General features: G+C 41.1%; 3 protein-coding genes across 4 annotated transcripts in view; 1 reads left to right on the top strand and 2 right to left on the bottom strand.

The window, feature by feature from the left end:
• The window catches only part of camk2d2 (calcium/calmodulin-dependent protein kinase (CaM kinase) II delta 2), a 37,261-nt gene extending 29,165 nt beyond the window's left edge, over positions 1-8,096 (bottom strand). For both annotated transcript variants that reach the window (XM_061092051.1, XM_061092060.1), the window contains exons 1-2: positions 7,867-8,096; positions 4,181-4,275 (exon numbers count right to left, since the gene is read on the bottom strand). In XM_061092051.1, the coding sequence (XP_060948034.1) occupies positions 4,181-4,275; positions 7,867-7,928 (157 nt within the window). In that variant the 5' untranslated portion in view covers positions 7,929-8,096. The remainder of the gene's footprint in view (positions 1-4,180; positions 4,276-7,866) is intronic.
• A 2,525-nt stretch (positions 8,097-10,621) lies between these two features.
• On the bottom strand, positions 10,622-11,882 carry LOC133022659 (interleukin-8-like). Its single transcript, XM_061089518.1, has 4 exons — positions 11,632-11,882; positions 11,373-11,514; positions 11,166-11,252; positions 10,622-11,023 (listed from the first exon to the last, which is right to left on the bottom strand). Exons 1-4 carry the CDS (start codon positions 11,696-11,698, stop codon positions 11,011-11,013), a joined length of 309 nt encoding a protein of 102 aa, XP_060945501.1. The 5' UTR covers positions 11,699-11,882; the 3' UTR covers positions 10,622-11,010.
• Positions 11,883-17,836: 5,954 nt separating this feature from the next.
• LOC133027820 (interleukin-8-like) lies at positions 17,837-19,294 on the top strand. Its single transcript, XM_061094966.1, has 4 exons — positions 17,837-17,969; positions 18,139-18,271; positions 18,387-18,470; positions 19,066-19,294. The coding sequence occupies exons 1-4, from the start codon at positions 17,918-17,920 to the stop codon at positions 19,076-19,078; spliced, it is 282 nt and encodes a 93-aa protein (XP_060950949.1). The 5' UTR covers positions 17,837-17,917; the 3' UTR covers positions 19,079-19,294.
• Positions 19,295-20,108: the final 814 nt, after the last annotated feature.

The following is a 20,108-nucleotide window of genomic DNA, read 5'->3' as shown; positions in this document are numbered from 1 at the left end:
TTCAATTATGAAACTCTAATCAAGCTAAAACTGGTTTTAGCCAGAGGAGAAGTGAGGAGGAAGAGGAGGGAGGACACAGAGGTTATAGACGGAAAGAGTAAATCAAACAGAAAAAACAAGGTTGATAAGGAAGTACCACAGACAGAGTTGACAGAGGTGAGAGGGAAAGAGGTGGGAGAGGACAGAGGCACGAGTCTGTAATTAAGAATGCCCTTGCTTTCCGTAGAGTCCATTACCCTTGTTAGTCAGACTGGAGGTTTCTTTCCGGACTCAACAATCAATCAGTTTTACATTGAAATCCTGACATTTTAGAAATACACAAGCTGTGATTTTTCATTACAGTTTACATCATTAACACGGTTTTAAGAGCCGAGCGTTTTCTCTGATGCCTGCAGAAACGTTCACACATCGGAAAGGGAGCGGCATCAAAAAGTATTGCACTGAACTGAAGTATCTGAATTACACAGACTTACACAAATATATAATACAAGGACATAAAAAACATGTGCTAATAAACGTGTTATTTACTGGCTGGTCAGACAGAGGAGCATCGACTGAAACCAAGAACCGAGCTTCTTTCAAAATTATTATCAATACTGTTTGTGTGGGGGGGGAGGGGTTGTGTTGTGTGTGTGTGTGTGTGTGTGTGTGTGTGTGTGTGTGTGTGTGTGTGTGTGTGTGTGTGTGTGTGTGTGTGTGTGTGTGTGTGTGTGTGTGTGTGTGTGTGTGTGTGCTTGAGATTGGGAGACAGATAGAGACACCCACAGTGAGAGAATGACCAACATTTATTTTTAGCCTTCAAGCACCCAGTGAGTCATGTGATCCCCCTCCCCTTCTTTCCCGCTGATCCCCCCTCTCCTCTCCCTTCCTCTCGTTTCTCCATCTCTCTCCCTTTCTTTTTCTCTCCCTCCGTCCTCTCACTTCAAAGTGAGGCGGTAAAGAACCACGGTGACACAAACACAGGAACGAAAACGATAAGCTGGGGAAGGACAGAATAATAATTATCTTTACTAATGAGAGAATACGCCGCAGAAGGAGCGTGATATATATATATAAAGATAGGATGTGTGAATTGTATAACACTGAGGCGGACTGGCTTACATCCCCGCAACAGCTATCATCTCTGTTACCATGACACCTCCACATTACAAAAATAACAATGGCACACCCCAATTACTGCTGTAACTGTCCACTCCAGAGGAGGGTCAGTTACGACTCAGTGAACTGGAATGATATCAAGCCAGGAACAATATTAAGGCCGTCTCGACACAAAATAGGAAAAATAAGAGCCTGCATTGTTTTTTAAACTGGGAGAAAGGATGACAAGCATCATTAGTCCGGCATAAAATTAGATTTCCACCAGTCTCTGTTTTGATTCCTTCCTACGTGTAAATGCAGCCATATTTATTCACACTATGACACTCGCACAATGCAATGCAACAGCCACACAGCGAGTTGAGCAGATGTTTTTTTGTTGTAATGGTTTCAAATATAAAGACAAGCTGAGAGGGTCACATCGACAGGCAACCAGGCTGCTACACACACACACACACACACACACACACACACACACACACACACACACACACACACAAGGACACACACGTACAAATACACATACAAGGAGGACACTCGTGCACAATATCCCGGTCACATCCACAACAGCTGAGGGAGGACAAACGCACAAGCACAGGCACACACAAACAGATGAGGGTAGGCAAACACACTAGCACATGCACACACACAAACACACACACACACATACACACACACACACACACAGATGAGGGAAGACAGACACAAGCAAATACACACTCGAACAAACACACACACCCACCCACGCATCACATGAAAATGCAAAGTGACAAAAGATAGCAGACAGAGTTATAGTGACAGGACACTGAAGCATGCATGAAAGGAGAGGACAAATATTCAACTGCTGTGAGGGATACAGTGTGCACACACACACACATACACACACACACACACAAGTGTTGACTTCCCGTTCCCTCTTTCTGTCTCTGATTATCTCTCTCTCCCTTTGCTTCCTCTCCTTTTCTTCCCCCTTCTCCCCACTGCTTCCTCTCGTTCACTGACTCATCTGCTGCTCTTAATGAAATGCTGCATAATCAGGATTGCAGATTGCAAAACTGTGTGACTGGTCCTATAGGCTAAGGGCACACATGTGTGCATGCATAAACCAGACACACACACACACAGTGCCTTGCCTGATCTGCCAGCATTGCAACCACCAATCCTACTCTAAACCCCTTTCAATTATATATACTCTGACACACATGAACTCGCACAGGCAAGTATACGTGCACAGTGTTGGAGAGGGGGGGGTCATGATCCTGCCAGAGAGAAGGGAATCAGAGTTGCAATTCTAGGGCTTATCGTAGAAAGAGGGTAAGACCACATCTGACACGACAGCACGCCCGGTGTGTAAACCTCTACACACACACACACATGCAATAGAGCGAGAGAGAGGGAGAGAGAGAGAGAGAGAGAGAGAGAGAGAGAGAGAGAGAGAGAGAGAGAGAGAGAGAGAGAGAGAGAGAGAGAGAGAGAGAGAGAGAGAGAGAGAGAGAGAGAGAGAGAGAGAGAGAGAGAGAGAGAGAGAGAGAGAGAGAGTGTTTTAAGGCTTTAGGGTACGGATTTGAGTTCAGCTCCAGGAATTTACAGTAGATGTATAATGTGTAAATTACATCCTCTAAAGTCACAAATGTGTACTCCCATTAGTGCGTATGCATGTGGGTGTGTTAGTGTGTGTGCAGACCCACGTGCATATGAGGGCAGATAACCTCTTTGCAGTATTTTTGGAAAACCTATTCCAGCATTCAAATGGTGAGACACTGATCTGGCTGCCAAGGTATCTATTACCAACACTGCACTCAGCCAGCGCCAGGGTCATCATGGGGGGGAAGATTGACAGAAGGAGGGACCGGGCAAAGGAGCGGTGGGGGACGAAAGAAAGTGAAAAGAAAAGACGTGGCGATAAGAAAGAGCGATGGAGGACGGAGGGCAAGGACAGACGGGGAGGCAAAAAAGACAATAAATATGAAAGATGGAGAAAAATACAATGCAAAAGGAAGAAGAGTTAGTAGACAAAGCAGAGGAGGGTGGAAAGGAAGTTTCTGGAGAGGAACAGCAAAGGGGAAGGAGGCTCTATGGCAATACACAGTTACTGCGGCTCTACAATATATCAGAAATTCGCACCATCATAATAAAACCATAGGCAGTGGAGCAACGTGTGTAAAATAGCAGAAGGTAATTCCAATAAATTCTAACACATTAAATTCCAGTTAGTAAACTCGGCTCACATCTACACCAGCCTGACTCCTTGTGTGGCATGACAGCGGTCATTGGTTGTGACAGACAAGCAGGTGCTGACGAAACCCGTCATTGGCTGAAGAGAAGGTGGCACAGCAAAGGCTCAACGCACCATTGGTTCGTAATCACTGATACGCTTTTGGCGGTTCTTGGGTCATATGTGTGCTTGCAGATGAACATGAGCCACGTGTGTGTGTGTGTGTGTGTGTGTGTGTGTGTGTGTGTGTGTGTGTCTGTGTGTGTGGGGGGGGTCCGGAGCCTGAAGCAACCAGGCCAGCGGCTACAATTACGGTGACGGATGTGAAAGAATTGGGTCGGCTTCGCAAGAGTTCTGCCCCTGGGACGACAAGACCAGCCCGAGCCCTGAATCAATACGGAACACATGCACGCGCACACGGGCGTGCACGCACAACGCTGCAGGTGACAAACATTAAGACCGAAACCAGAGGACAGATATGAATTACACAAAAAAGGGAACCTGTACTACACAGCACAAAAAAAGTGCAAGCAGGCAAACGGCTAAAGTCTTCACTTGACACACTTTTCACCTTTTCTAGTGCGAACACCGAAAAGTTAATCAAGCAAAATCCAGATGAGTCTCTGCCCCATGCACTTGTGTGACACACACACACACACAGTTTCAGAGATTACTTCAGGGGCAGTAATGTTCACAACTCATCCACGCAAAACTGTGAGACTGGGAGCATGTTCTCCTCCTCATGTGTGTCCTTCTGCGTGTTTGTGGTGTGTGCGTCCGTGTGTGTATTGTATGTTTGCATGTATGCATGTCGTGTGTCTCTGTAAATGTTTACACGTGTCGTTTTTGTACACATTGTGTATTTCCTACCTCTGGCAGAAAGCTTCTTGGTGTTGATGATTTTGGCAGCAAACTCCTGTCCATTGGAGATCTTCACGCACCTCCTGACGATAGAGAACGCCCCCCTGAAATCCACACACACACACACACACACAGATGTGTATTCATGTTTTCAAGACAACATACAGTAAGGCGTGAATCCAATGTGCAATCAGACAGGTGTTTCAAAACAGGGGCTCACAAAGGCAAGGTATAACGCCTAAGAAAAATGAATTGGATACTTTAGATTCTTTTAGTTTGTTATAATGGAAGCATGTGTCAAATTACCATAACTTTGACATTCTCTGCAGATTATAGTGTGTATGGATATTTTCCACCAGCAGCTTCCAGCCTCATAAATAGGGTTTTCAGTCCACGCATGTCCAAAATGACTAATTGCAAATGTAGATCAGCTCAAATTTGGTTTTCACAGTCACATTTTTACATAAATATACATAAACACGTCCACCCAGTCGCAATGCAACTACTCACACGGACCCACTCACACACCAACGGTACACATTGTCCTCATCGCCACATGATACAACTAACACCGACAAAAACGCGCCCATGCACCAGCCCACTGCTGCCTCAGCCATGTGTTGTTCCGGTGTTCCAGGCACATGTATGAAGATTACAAAACTAGGTCAGCTATATTTGAAGGGAGGAGAAGAGCAGAGTGCTGCATCTCTCATCTCTAAATGCAGCTGTGGAGCGGCTCTGCTTCCTCAGCTCCGCTCACCTCTGCAGCCATGTAGGGCCGCTTTACTATTCAGCCTCTGTCTGTGCACGTCTTTTTTCTCTCAAGTACAATCTCTTCCCGTCTTTCCGCAGCAAATTCCTCCTGGCTCACAAACACTCAGAGGCGCTCAAACAGAGGCACGGGACGGACACACCTGAGAAAACTCATTAACCTAAAATTAACCCAGTTCTTTTACTGACTTTACTGTGAAGATGAGGTTTTTTGTTGTTTGGATATTTCAAGCCTTGTGCCAATGTCCAGCTAGTGCTCAGTGTATAGTGATGTGTACCATGACCATGTTATCTAACGTCCTTTGGAGCGAGCAGCTTGCCACTAAAGCTTACCTCTAATTTATAGGGGATTTGGTGAAGGAAATGATCATAGCGTAACATGTTACATAAGGATTTCACTATCCTGCAGAGTTGGGCAACAAGGCACCGGGAAGTACAAACGTCAACTGTGTCTGTGAAATAACAGCACAGTTGAAGTACTCATTATTTTGTGTTTTATTGTAAAAACAGGCTGGAACAAGGTGCAGTGGTATCAGATAAACCATCTGCAGTGGAACATCTGATCATGCAATTGTAGAGAGTAACCCTTTGTCAGTTAGCAAGAGCCATCCACCAACACACGGTATCTGCATTCATATGTGCTGCTGTGAAAACGTTTATTTAACAGAATAAACAAAGCAGAAAAGTTGTTTATCTATTTTCACATTTTACACAAAAAATGTGTTTATTTTCGTAATTTAAGTTCCTTGAACAATTGGTTGAATTTGTACTTTCAGCACAATATTCAAATCTGTCAGGATTAGGAATGTGTTATATTTGTGAAATACTACATTTACTTTATAGTAATTATTTTTCATCACACTACTTTTAAACTACATAACCTCTCAACAATGATGTACTCTGACTGAAACTTGTCTGTCCTTGATGGAATGCACAGCTTCAGCAGGTTTCAACACTATAAGAACAAAAATATAGAGAAAGCAAAAGGTGCCTGGTTGGAGATATATATACAAACAGAAACTATATAGAATGCATTTGATACTCAGAAATGTAAAGAATTGATGCTGGGGCTGAATTGATCAGAATATCTATATTTGATATCACTTATTGACATTTCCAACAGTTTCCAGCATGGAAATGTCTTGAAATAATCATCTGCAGGTGATTGAAACACTGACAATATCCAGATGTTTGGTCAGAAACATGATATTTTCCATTCATCAGTGCCAGCTCATCTTCTGGGTGTCGGCTTGGAGGAACTGGTGCTGCACACAGTAAGGGGACCAGGTGAGTGATTCAGATAGTATAAAAGCATTAAGCTTGCATTATTAATGACAGATGGTGTTAGATGAACACAGGATAGGATCATAAAAGCGGTTGGGGGGGGGCTGGGACGGTGGAGAAGATTTCCTCTCCCTCAAACCCAGTGCTTGCATCAGATGGGGGTTGATGAGAGATCAATTACTCCAGTTAGAACGCTCGATGGGAGTACACTGCTCTCTCTGCGCTCCGGCTGAACATCAGCCTCAGCTGCAGACATCTGGACTGAGGGCAATTACCACACACATTTAGTGTATATATATGTGCAAATAAATCAATAATTATCTGAATATAATTTTCATAAATAGTAATATAACAAAGGTTCAATACATATCGATATATTATTGCATTGTGCCAGCACTGTTTTAAAGAGCACCACAAACTGCAGCCTCTGAAATGAGCACAAAGCTAAATTAAGACCTCTATGAAACAGTTTCCACACAAACTAAAGAACATAAGCTTCTTGAAGGGAGGATTTATCACAGAACAGCTGGAGAGTGGAGCGATCAAACAATATCAATCAATTTCCATCATTACCAAATATATATAATATATAATTATTATGCATTGTGAATGCACAGTGAGGAGCCAAATTGAATTGAATTCAGATGTGTAAAATTCACAAAGAAGAGTGTAAAATCCACCACCTTCACTCAGGAGCCAAGAAATAATAATGTGTGGAATTCATCGTGATCATTACTGATATCGACTGAACCCTTTTTATCTTGATATAATGTCTGGTCATGTTGCTTTGCCCTAAAATAAACCTTGAACCACACTATCAGAAACAATGCATCTTCATGAGCACACACTCACATACAGTAAGTGGACCTCTCTCTCTCTCTCTCTCTCTCTCTCTCTCTCTCTCTCTCTCTCTCTCTCTCTCTCTCTCTCCCCCCCCCCCCCCCCCCCCCTCTCTCAGGGGTGAGGAATTCCCTGCCTGTGTCTGATAATTGACCGCAACTGGATGATTGGCCGGGGAATGTGTCATCGCCGACTGATGCCTGCATGCTGTCGCATTACAGAGTGTGTATTTCTGTCACTCAGGGGGGAGGAGGAGGATTTGGGGAAGGGGTGGTGGGGATGGTAGAGAGAGAGAGCGAGACAGAGAGGAGGTGGGTCCACCAAATCTCACCATTTCACACACACACACACACACACACACACACTAACACACACCGATGCATTTCACCCCCTGGAGCTCCTCTCTCTCCTGTGGCACCCACAGGCCAGAAATGCATCGGCGTGCAAAGGACGCGTGCACGCTCGACTCGACGTCTTCCTCCGCAACCACACAGACGTGAGCAGGGCTTCAGATGTGGCATTAAAGCAGATCGTGTGTCATTGCACACGATCTGCGGGACATATGATATTTAAAACACCACGCATGGCCACACTGTCCCCGCACAGACACACACTGAGCCCGGAATCCGAGTCCTTAAGCCAAGGCGGCCTATTGCATAACAGGCTGACATTTCCTACAGGATGATGGTGGTGATGATGATGATGGTGGTGATGATGATCATGGTGATGATGCCAGATGATGATGAGGAGGATGAGGATATTGTGAGAGAGAGAAAAAAAGCACAAGCATGCTTCCTTACTTCCCCAGCTCCTCGAACAGCTGGTATTCATCGGTGAACCTCGTACAGATCGTTAACGCCATCCTGACGGAGCGGCCGGTGGCGAGGAGGAGACGAAGCGGTTCAAGGTGCACTCACAAGCCACGTCCACCGCACACACACAGTCGTCTACCCTCTTCTTCTTCTTCTTCGTTTTCTTCTTCTTCTGGTTCACATGCAGCAGCCTGACAGGGCTCGTGGACGCAGCATTTTGTGTGTGTCGTGTGTGTATCTGGTGCGAGTCCGTCCGGCGCTGTGTGTGTTTCCTCTCTGCGCGCACCAGCCGCCGCACTACCGCACCTACCCCCCACTGTGCCCACAGTCCCGCCCACTTTGCCTGCATCCTCAACATGGCCAATAATAATAATAATAATAATATTGACGGTAACAAAAGCGATACAAATAGCATTAATGATTATGATTATTGTTGTTTTTGTTAAAAAAATAAGAACAACAATATTGACGATAATAATTATAACCATCTTTATCGTACGTTTATTATTGTGCACAATAGTACTACCATACCAGTAGTTTAATGTATTTCATGAATAGTTCATATTCTGAAAAGAAAAGTATTTTGAAAAATAATATATATATAGTAATTCCAGTATGTGTGCCTATGCATGCAATGCATTGGCCATATATTACTATTCTGTATACTTGTGGTATTACTATATTATATGGTATACTACTGAAGTAATAATAATGTAAATGTAAAGTATATATATGGTAAAATATTGTTTATTTAATATTAACCAGAAATGCACAAAATAGGCTCAGGAGCTGGGGCTAAAAAAGCGAATTAATTATTAATATTAATTAGTTATTGGTCATTAAAGGCTGAAGCAGAAGCAACTATGCCACCAATCAGCTTTACTTGATTTCTTAGTTGTGAAGCAGCACATTTGTAGTAAAGTAAAGTAAAGTAAGGTAAAGTAAGGGTTCGTAAGGTAAGGTAAGTAAGGTAAGGTAAGGTAAGGTAAGGTAAGGTAAGATAACATAACATAAGGTAAAGTCCAGTCAAGCTGGTAATTGGTTGTCATTCAGGACTTCTAAATAGGAATATAGGACTTCTGAAATCATGAGTTGAATTAACACATTTTGCCGAGAGCTCACATTTATTCACGTTTTTAAACAAACAAGATCAGCAACATTGGATGATGCATTTTAGAGTTGAAACTCCTCAGAGATCCTTCTTTTTTTGGTTTGAAGCAAACAGAAATGATGCAAACCTGCTGTGCCTTGTACTTGTAAATTAGCTCAATGGAATCTGGAATTACAGAAGTACAAGTAAATGTTCCTAACTTCCTAGAATTGTAAAAGGATGAAATTGGAACCTGCACGTGTTGAACAGTGAACTCATGATCTGTCTTCCTTGTGTGATTGCTAGTCTGTGGTCACACTGCTCTTTTTTTTTAATCTCTGATAGTTAAAAGATATTTAGTCAAGTCACAATTTCTTTCATAATTTGAAACAGAAAATGATTTCTCTCAGGAAATTGTGCTGGGATTGCTTTGTGTAATGTATTGAATTTTTATTTAAATTCTTTTTTTTTTTTATTTTATAAAAACATGAGTAACAGTTGCCTCTTCCTGGCCTGCCACCATTATCTCCCATTCAAACCAGATTTTTATTGGAATTTGGAAGATACAAAACATGAGCAGCCTCTCACATTCTCTTTGTATTAAGAGATGCAGCGGTGTCTTCAGCTGCAGCTTCAAGTTTGTCTAATCAAATGAAACTACAATTCATTAAACTTGACAATTTCAATAAAGAGTGTATCAGTTGTTGTTGAGTTGTTTCGAGCCAAAATATCAAGTTAACTGAATCGTTTTCATGTTAGAAATATGAATAATAAATAACTTTTTCTGATTCCAAAATTATTCAGTTCAGTTCAAAGACATATCTCTTATGTATATGTCATTCATTTGCAGTAGCATCACATTTGAAATGCACCTCAGTGAATACAACAGCAGGTGAACATATCAGCATTCAAAGGCATAGTGAACTTACCACTGTACTGTTTATATTCTGATGCTCAGCACTGATTCTGATTAAGATAACGTTATAACTATGTTGCAGCATCACCCATGAAATATCTCTTCTTCACGACCAAGTTATGAGATCACATTTGTTTTTGTGGGTTTCCATCTCTTTAGATATTATTTTACTTAGGTTCTGTCAACTCACTTCACTTACATTTAAAAGCTCAACCAACTTAAAATAATTTACAATATTTAATTGTGTGAGAATCGATTCATGGTTTGTCCCTGTGGGAGCTTCAAGTATTGTGGCTCTGTTCTGTTGCCGACAGTGATGGACCTGTCTGGGTGAGGACCAGAGGAAGTGGAAACCAATCCATCCAGGACACAATCCAGCATCCAAATTCTTCACGGGTGAAGAGGGTTTATTGAAAGAATATTAGATTATTAGATATAGTTGTTTTATAAAACAGTAGTAATTGTAATGTATGTGAGAATTTGTGTTCTAATGCAATGTAATAGTTTAGATAATATTTTCAAATGATCAGATAAAGCCTTAGGGAATGTTTTTCTTTCAATTTGCTTTCATATCTACTTTGTTTTTTTATTTACAGTGCATTTCATCCCTTAATTAAAAATAATGTAAATAATGTAAAATTAATGGAAAGAAAAAGACAATGCGTGTGAGGACATGTGGCACAAATAGCTGCATAATAATAATACAGTTAGTTTAAGTAAAAAACAAAGCAATTCCATTCAATTTTAAGTAACACTTTTATTTAATCAATAAAATAACAGTCAAGCATTTGGATATTTCTTTTTTAAATATGTCAATAAATATGCAAAATACATAAATGAGAGACAAAAAATGATAATCGACTTTTGCAGACAATAGGAGCAGCAGCCAAAATTAAATACAAATTGCTTCATAAATTATAAAAGTTCCCTTCAAACAAGCATGGGCTTGTTAATAAATAGCATGTTTGATACAAACGTAACTTTGTCAGATAAAATCTGTCCATTTCAATAGGCGATCAGGACATTGAGCAGTCCCCCGATATAATTTACTTCAAACTAAGACATTAGGTTCGTGTTCAGTTGTCTTCAAACAGCTCTGACCCATGATCCATCACTCTCCATCTGCTCAGCGTCTTCTGCTGCAGGGGAAAAGAAACAGAGAGGGATGATTATTATTACCCAGTGATTTCAGAAGTGGCAACTTTGACATTTTCTGTCAAGTTATCATTTAATCTTGATATAGAATAATGACCTTTAACAGCATGAACAAACTGTACTCACTTTAACATCATCCTGTTGATCACTTTCTGCACCCAGATAGCCTCGGGGTCAAGGCATACCTCCTTTCCGGTTCCTTTCAGAGTGGCACTGCAACACCCAACAAGAGATTCAGTTAGAATGAGTCGACTGGTGCCAAAAGCAAATGACAACAACCAACATCATCGCATCATATCTAGAAGGAATGAAGGCTTTGAAATAAGGTCTTACATGATCTCAGTTTCTTCACAGTGAGAGTGGCCAGGGATCATTTCCACCTTCTCAATGTAGCGGCCAATGTGTCTGCTCTCTGTCTTGATGCACTTGCAGTGCTTCTCCGGTCCCAGGCTTCTCCGGCTTCTCAGGCTCATCCCTGTCAGGAGGAAGGAGTCACATAGGGTCACTAAATGCAACAGTGTTTGCTGGTCTACCTCTACATGCATTGAGAAAAAGAGGGCAAGAAAGTTAATGAATAACAAAATAGTCTTACCTTCACTGATGGCCAGAGAGGCCAGGAGCACCATTACAGCAACGACGATGACTCTGCTGCTCATCATTTTTGCGGTTAGTACAATTCTGTTCGAGTATTAAAATGTAAAAAATGTTCTTCAGAAAGCTCTCGAACGAAGAGTGCAGTGCAATAAAAAGTTGAAAAGTGAAGAGGTTTTGTTCAGCTTTTGCTTCAGTTCAGTTCCTTTTCTCCTCTACTTTTCCTTTGTTGCTCTCAGTTCAGCTGCTTACTTGCTCTGCTGTTTGAATCTAGCGCTGAGGAGCACACCTTATATAGCCGACTTTGGGAAATGAGTCATTTCCCAGCCTTCAGCAGGTTGCGCAAGCTGGGATTGTTGATAGGGGAATTTACAACGCATGATGTGAGCTCACGGGTGATTGGTCTTAATGCAGATTTATCATTTGAAAAAAAACAAAAAAGGATAAAAAGACAGTGACTAAAAATCTGCAATACTGACTGACATGAGAAGAATGATTGGAGAAATACCATTAACATTGCTTGTTAATAGAGTATTGCACCATTACTGACACAGATAATTACAGATTGAACAACTGGCATCTGATTCACAGGTGAAATGTAGTATAACGAACAATTAGTCACAATCTGTGAATGAATGGCTCAGTCAATAGGTTTTGTCACCTGAAATTTCACTTTCAAGAAGGTAAATAATCTCTCACATACTCTAAAAGCTACTTTTTTTAGACAATATGAATTTCTGAACACTGCAATGCATAGCCACATATGCATTGCTGTATAAATTCAATAATGTCACACACATTTATGTCACAGCAACAAGAGCTACGTAATTGCCGCATCATCAAGGTGATTGATGTGAAAGTACAGAAGACGCACGTCTGTCTAATGTGCACAAACATGTTTCGAAGGCCTTGTAAAACATTCTTTAGGTATTTAGGAAGAGACGGAGAGAAAGCTGGTGTCGGATGTGAGTGAACTCCTGTCCAAACAAGCCTAGGATCTACTTACTGTAAATGAACACCTAATACAATCTCTGCCCTTATCTCAGGTATCTGCAATTGGCATTTCTCCAAAGAACAGGCAGACTCACACTCACACAAAAGGCAACACTCAAGCATATCTCTAGCTACATTCTTGCAGGTATTGGTGGTAAAATATTGCTATATACTGTGATTTCATCTGCCAATCAAAGCCAGATTGATCGATTTGATATGTTCTTTTACTTTGTTTGCGTCTTTTGCTGAGTAATTCACGTATTCCCTCCTAAATTCTGCAACGGACTGATTATTACTCATACTAGAGCAGCGCCAGCTCTGAACCTACCTGTGTGATTTGGCCTGTGGTGATGCTGGTAGCAGCTTTCCTCTGAAACTGTAAACCGTAAAATGTAAATGTTACCATAAGGCTGTTTTCAGACATGTTTTGCGGAGGATCTCAACTTTCTCTGCAGTTTGCCTTATTTACAATGCTGCGGCAGGTTTTCTGTTCAGGCACATTCACAACAGCAACAAATCCTCCGCAGGATTCCTGTGAGTGGTGCCTATCACCATTTTCTGGTGACTTAAATACTCGGGAGCCATGCGGGAAAATTCTGCAGACACTCCGGAGGTTCTCACTCGGACATTTGCGTTCACACATACACATCCTCCAGTGAACCTGCGGAGGATCTCCAGAGTTCGGTGCACGTGTGGAAGCAGCTCATGAGACGCAGAGACACTGGCTGTTTGTTGCGGCTTTCCACCTTATCAATGTTACCATATAGAAACATACAGAGAACCATTGTGTATGGTAAATAATGAATTGAGTGTCACCTGTGAACGGAACCATATCCTTAAAGACCTACACCAAATAAGGAAAAGTTCAAAAGGGGAAACTGAATTATTTCCAAGGCAATATGATAGTCATCAAATAGGTCATGCAATTCTAGAGCTCATCTGTTTCAAATCCCACGTAGGATATGTGCCAGAAGACTTCCGCTGCTGAGCTGACACAATCTCAACGGGCTCCAACACGCATTTGTCTGCAGCGGTCACGTCACTTCAGCAACACTCACAAGTTAGAAGGAAGTATGGGGTAACTGCTTAACCAGGGGGGCAACTGTGTGGTTTTGACGGATTGTTTCTTCAGTCGCAGCATCATTTCAGCATGTGGTGATTCAGAGGTTAAAGACAGGTGACACAATTATGTTTAATTAAGAGGATAACAATATTCTATTATAGTATTTTAGTTTTAGCAACTTATTTCTTTTAACAGGAATCATAATAAATCTCAGATAGACTAGAGGTTATGGCCAAATATGTATCTATAATTATATGTCCCATATACATACATATGTCCTAGTGGTCATATCTGTTAAGACTGAAGACTGGAATGGAAAATTTGGTCCAATAGAGGATGTGATCAACCTCAGTGGAAAGTTTTTAACTTAGTGTTTGGTCCTTTTGAGAATAGGCTGATGTATCAGGTGAGATTGCACATGATAAACCGCATGTGACCAGAATAAATTAGGGAACATATGATAAATTCTAACCATTGGTTTTCCCCCAGATTTACCCTGTGGTGAGGTAGGAGAGTGTTAATATATTATTAATAACAATACAAATATGAGCAAGAGCTTTTAAATAAATAATATACTGAGAAATGCATTGATGGCATTTTTATTTACCTACAAAAAGTGCTGGGAAATCAAGAACGCTTTTATTATTATTTATACAGAATTATTGTAACAGATATCTAACATTAAATTATGAAGAACGATTTCACACACGCAAAAGAGGAATTAGGTATCATTGCCTCGTGAAATCTTGGTGTCATTTCGAGGTTTGGATATCCCAGAACTTCCTCTTGACCCGAGCTAAAACTTTCATCGTTGCAGAGAAGAGAAATAACAGGTATATCAAACCCAAGACTCAAATCTCAAATGCAATTAAGGCAAATATTGCATTGCTTGTCCCTATTACTATTAACATAGGCTACACTGTAAAGTTCTCCAGATAGGTTTGTTTTTTTTGTTTTTAATTGATAGACAGCTAAGAATGACCCGTGATTGGGCAAGTGCATGAATCAATGGGACCTCAATAGTGCCGCTCCTTTGGCCGATCGCTATTGCGCAGATCTAAGCTCCAGATGCATAAGTTCCTGTGTGGGATATTTTGGCTTCATTTATGGATAGTGGGAGGAAGTGGGGACCCATTTTAATCTGTACAGAGATACTTTACATGGTTTTACAACTGCTCTAACAGTGGCTTTGTAATGACAAAGTGGCATAGTGCAGTGAGGTACTGCATAGCATTCCATAGCATAGCATCTGGTATATATACTATTGTATATATATATTTATTTATATATATAGTTCTGTGAGGTATAGTAAGTCTACTTTACATTTACAGATAGGCTACTCAGTATTGAATGGCTTACTAATAGGTAACACTCACTATCAATACCATATCCAAAAAGTGTGATTTACAAACCACAGGCAAATGCTCACAAACATTGCTCACTGATACTTCAACACAAAAGACTTAGATGAACAGGAGCTGGGAAAATCAGGAATGAATCATGGATTTGTCATCACCCTGTTTGGCTTGTTGCTTTCCTTCCTTGTGCTTAACTGCTAAGCCGAGAGGCATGCTTGAGCAGTATTGTTCTGCAGTGTAAGCAGGATCCACATAGCAAACACTGAGTTTTGCTTGGACTTTTGATAATATAAACAACATGAGGCACTGACCGCTTAACAAACAGTACTCTCAGATGCAATTGGCCTTCAGGGATTTCAGGATATCTGAGAAAATTTTGGGATTTACAAACAGATGACCTACCCAGGGGTCGGGGACTGACAGCTTTTTTCCGACTTCATACTTTGAGTGAGGGTATCTGTCTGAGGCTGGGTGGCCCTGCAGGAGTTTACATTCCTCGTGTGTGTACAACTGTGACGTTGAAGCTCATGCTGGGACTAGCTCACCTGCTTGTCACAACCTAACCCCATACTATAGCGTCAGATATGCAGACTTTTAAACGTATTACTTCCGGTTTAGTATTATTTTTTCTCCCCTGTCCTTCTATTTTTGAATTTGTTTGATAGTAAGCAAGATTAAAACAACAGATTTCTACCAAACTTGCTGCAAGGAATGCATTTTTCCCTGGAATCTGGGTCTGGATCTTGAAATGGCAAATTAACAAAATAAATATGAGCAACATTCTTGAGAAGGGACAGTGTTCAGCATAAATGGAGTTGTATCACAATGTTTAAAGTATCTATACAAAGGAAAAGGTCTGATAGAGATGAAGGGAGCAGCAATAACAATTGTAATGATAGCAGTACTACCAGGAATAATAGTACATGTTGAAAGGCATATTATGTATTTATTTAATCTTCATTTAATCAGGCAGCAGTTGTGTATAAAGTACTTGAAAGCCATACTTGAGTAAATGTACAGATATCTTACCTGAAAGTACGGGAAAAGTAAATGTCACCCGTCAAAAAATGACTTGAGTAAGTCTGGTGGTGAAATGTACTTAAGTATCAAAAGTAAAAGTACAAGTACCAAACTTAAAAAATGCACAGTGCTTTTTATAGTAGGCCTATACAGACACAAAACAACCCAGAATTGCTCTCTTCAGGATTTATTTCTACTGAAAACTATAACAAAAATATACATATAATGTATAATTTTACACATTTTGAACCCCAGATGCTGAGGTTCAAATAGTATTTGACTAGTGCCTCTGAACTTCTAGGGACAACAAGGAACCAACACAACAGAATAAACAAGTGTCTCTTGTGTCTACCTAAGAACACTAACAAATTGTTAACTGTAAATATCACTAAACATGGACCTTTCACTTTCTAATCAGAAGCAGGAATGATACACACTGCCCCTTATGATAACTCAGCAAAAGGAAACAAGTTCTAGGCCCAAAATATGATGGTTTTCCTCTTGTGTTAACAACCTGGACAATGCTAGTACAGAGAAGAAAAAAATAGCTGGACACTGGTTTCAGACCAAATAATAAAGACTGGACCGAGCTCCTGCATGAGAACATGGATAATTCTAAAGGGAATAAATGGATGGGGAATGTGCTTGCGTTGATTAAGTCCCTCCCCTTTATGCACACATTGCTGCTCCCCATTGGATGGTTTAGTGAGATCCTCAGATCGGCCCCTCCAGAGTCGGTCACAGGCCTGCCGGAGCGCCGAGAAGACGATCAAACTGGACTATCTAGAGCAGGGTCGTCAAAACTTTTTTCCCGAGGGCCACATGCAGAAAAATAAAAGAAGGACTGGGCCTCACTTGTATTGGCAAAATTAATCAAATGCAGGTAAATTACATGTTGGCAACCACCGCCACGCCCCCTCGCCCTGGACGGGTTCGCGACTGATGAAGGGGGGCGTGGCGGTGGTGGCCTGCGGTCTGATGGACAGCTGGCAGGTCAGGAGTAACTTTGGCGCCATCTAGTGTTTAAACTAGGAAGTGCAATACAGTGGGCCATAGTCAATTATATTTTTAGACTTTGATACGGGCCAATCAAAAATGGATGGCGGGCCGCAGTTGGGCCGCGGGCTGTAGTTTGGACACCCCTGATCTAGAGGAAGTAAAACTCGTAACAGAGTCTCTGAAGGTGAACCTGCGGTGGGATCATTATCGACCAAGGCAGCCCGACCAACCTCCGGAAGCTTTAAGAGATCAAGATCTCTTGTCCAAGAGAAGCTTGAGGACATGAAACATTTATAATCAGCAACATAAAATATAACATAAGCAACAACAAAACAACACAGTACAAATAAATAAATTTTAATAGTCACAAGATTCATTAAATAATTGGTCGCAGCTGCCATCCTGGATCAGCACAAGGACTCCGAGGAAGAGGTGAGGTCAGTAACATGTATTAATGTGTCATGTGACATATTTAGACTGATGTGAATAACAAGTTGAGAAAAGAGTTTGTTTCTGAGTGGTGACATATGTGATTGTAAATACACGTACACAGTAGAGATGTCCTAATTCCATGGTAATTCTCTGCCATCTGATCAAAGTTGCATCACTGCTGTGTCAGCTTTGATTTGAAACTGATTATTGCACAAAAATTGGGGAACTGCCTTCCTTAGGGTTACAAGATCAGTTCTTCATCAGCAAGTTTATGTTGATGTAAAAAAAACCCTCCAGAGTTCAGGGAGGGACATGATAAAGGAGGAGAAGGGTTTAAAAAGCAGACCTCCTTCCCAGTTTGTACGACTGAAGAACACTGCAAAGATCAGATTGTAATCTCAGACTCCAGTTTAAGAGCAGATATGTCTTTCTTTACAATTGTGTCACTCGTGGTTTTTCTGGCTATTGCTGAGGGTGAGTAATATGTCAACCACAGACCAAATATAAGAAGATGAATTTCTTGCAAGGCTACATGTGATGCCTTACTTTACTTATTGCTGCCTGCACCTTATTGCTGCACAGCTGAATATTTGTGAGGTGCATCCAGAAATCAATGCGTTTCTCTGACCTCTCACCACCTCAGGTACCAGTACGGAGGATCCAGGAGTGACTCTGCAATGTCGCTGCATCAACAAGGAGAGCAGGCACATCGGACGTCATATAGAGAAGGTGGAGTTGATCTCTGCCAACTCTCACTGCCCAGAAATTGAGATTATGTAAGCGACAGGATCTAAAGTGTGTATTTTTCCTGCATAGCAGACGTCTGAGGTGTTAACCTGTGTCTGTTTGGTTTTGCTCTAATATTACCTCATCCTCTTTTTGGTCCTGCAGTGCCACTCTTAAAAACAATGGGGCAGAAGTCTGTCTGGACCCTGAAGCTCCGTGGGTCCAAAGAGTGCTCAAGAGAATTTTGGAGTAAGTGAAGCTTCAATCCATGTTGACTGAAAGTTTGAAAAGATTAGCACAAGAATCAGGTTTTATTTGAACTCCTCAGGGTAAACAAGTGCATGCAAGTCTTTCTATTGAAGGGAATTTCCTCACCTTTGTGTTGATTGAAAGACTCTCTGGTTCCTTTATGGCAGCGGCATAAAAAACATTATTCACTGGGCTTTCATTCTTAGACACAGATCAGGGAAGGAAAGCTTGCAGAAAAAGTTTCCCATCACTACCCATAAAACTCTTCAAGAATGCAGCTGGTTAATATTCATGACTTGAATTGGCTAAAGACCAGGGGTGAGGCAAGCGTTGAAAACCAACGACGGCAGCTAAACTTTTCACCTAACACGAATGAAACAGTGGCAAAACTGGGGATTTTTTCACACAAATTCTAGTTACAATCTCATTCCGTTTCAAGTCATGCATTTATTTTCACACAATAAGAAACTCTTTGATTTATTGTGATCAAAACAGGATGTAAATAGTGCTCCAGCTGTCATATTGTTATATATTTACTGTGTGTGTGTAAGTTAGATAGCCTGCCCTATAACACATGTCATTTTTCTCTCTTCAGGCGCACAGCTTGAAAAATAACGGACCCGGACACGTTTTCCCAGGAAGGATTCACGTGACAGCGGTTGTGCAAATAAATCGTCAACACAACAAACGAGTGCGGACACAAACAAGGCTTTATTCTGAAGAGTGTCACACTTTCAAAGAGCTGTTTTTAAAAGCAATTAAAATACTTGTGTGATGGAAATTTGACCTGATGAGACTTCTGAAATAAAGACATTTGAGAATAATAGTCTTTTAAGTATACTTTACTCCTTGCTAAGTGTGTGTGTGTGTGTGTGTGTGTGTGTGTGTGTGTGTGTGTGTGTGTGTGTGTGTGTGTGTGTGTGTGTGTGTGTGTGTGTGTGTGTGTGTGTGTGTGTGTGTGTGTGTGTGTTTGTGTGTGTGTGAACAGAGTGAATAGCAAGGTGAATAGAAGGTCTGCTTGAGGTCTTGGTGGGGGGAGACGAGCACAGTCTTAGATTTGTGGACCTGATGTCATCTTGGCAGTTACAGAAGCAAAAATAGTACGCATAAGTATAGATAATATACAGTATAGTGTTGTATACTGTTATAATTTTCCATACACTCCTTCCTTTTGATTATACAATGATCACAAAAATAAATAGGAAACACCATTTTCATGAGCAAAGAGCAAGCATGGGAGGAAATCAATTTACACAAAATCATTATCAAAATTACATTCCAACCAATATTGTTCAATTCCGTTCTATTTGTATAGCACCAAATATCCAAGTCAGTGTGGGGACTCTCTTCTCATATCTATGTTGTCTAGGGAGTGAAGCCTTTGACCTTGGCCCTGCTCTCGCACTCCCTGAACACGACAGACAGCTGCACTACGCCTCATGGAGAGGAGACAGTGTCTTCGAAAAGAATTTAATAAACGTATTCGATTTAACAACTTCTATCAAAATCAAAAACTTAATGACATTTACCTACATCATAATACACATCTTTTAGAGACGTCAACCAATGTGCATTACGCAGGTAGAGGGTCATCACCACCATGGAGCGGTTAGTAGCAAATACACATGGCGATGTTGA

Source organism: Limanda limanda, chromosome 2 (genome assembly GCF_963576545.1).
Source record: "Limanda limanda chromosome 2, fLimLim1.1, whole genome shotgun sequence".
Lineage (NCBI taxonomy): Eukaryota > Metazoa > Chordata > Actinopteri > Pleuronectiformes > Pleuronectidae > Limanda > Limanda limanda.
Note: the sequence above shows the minus strand (reverse complement) of the source record. Positions and strands in the feature narration are given on the sequence as shown.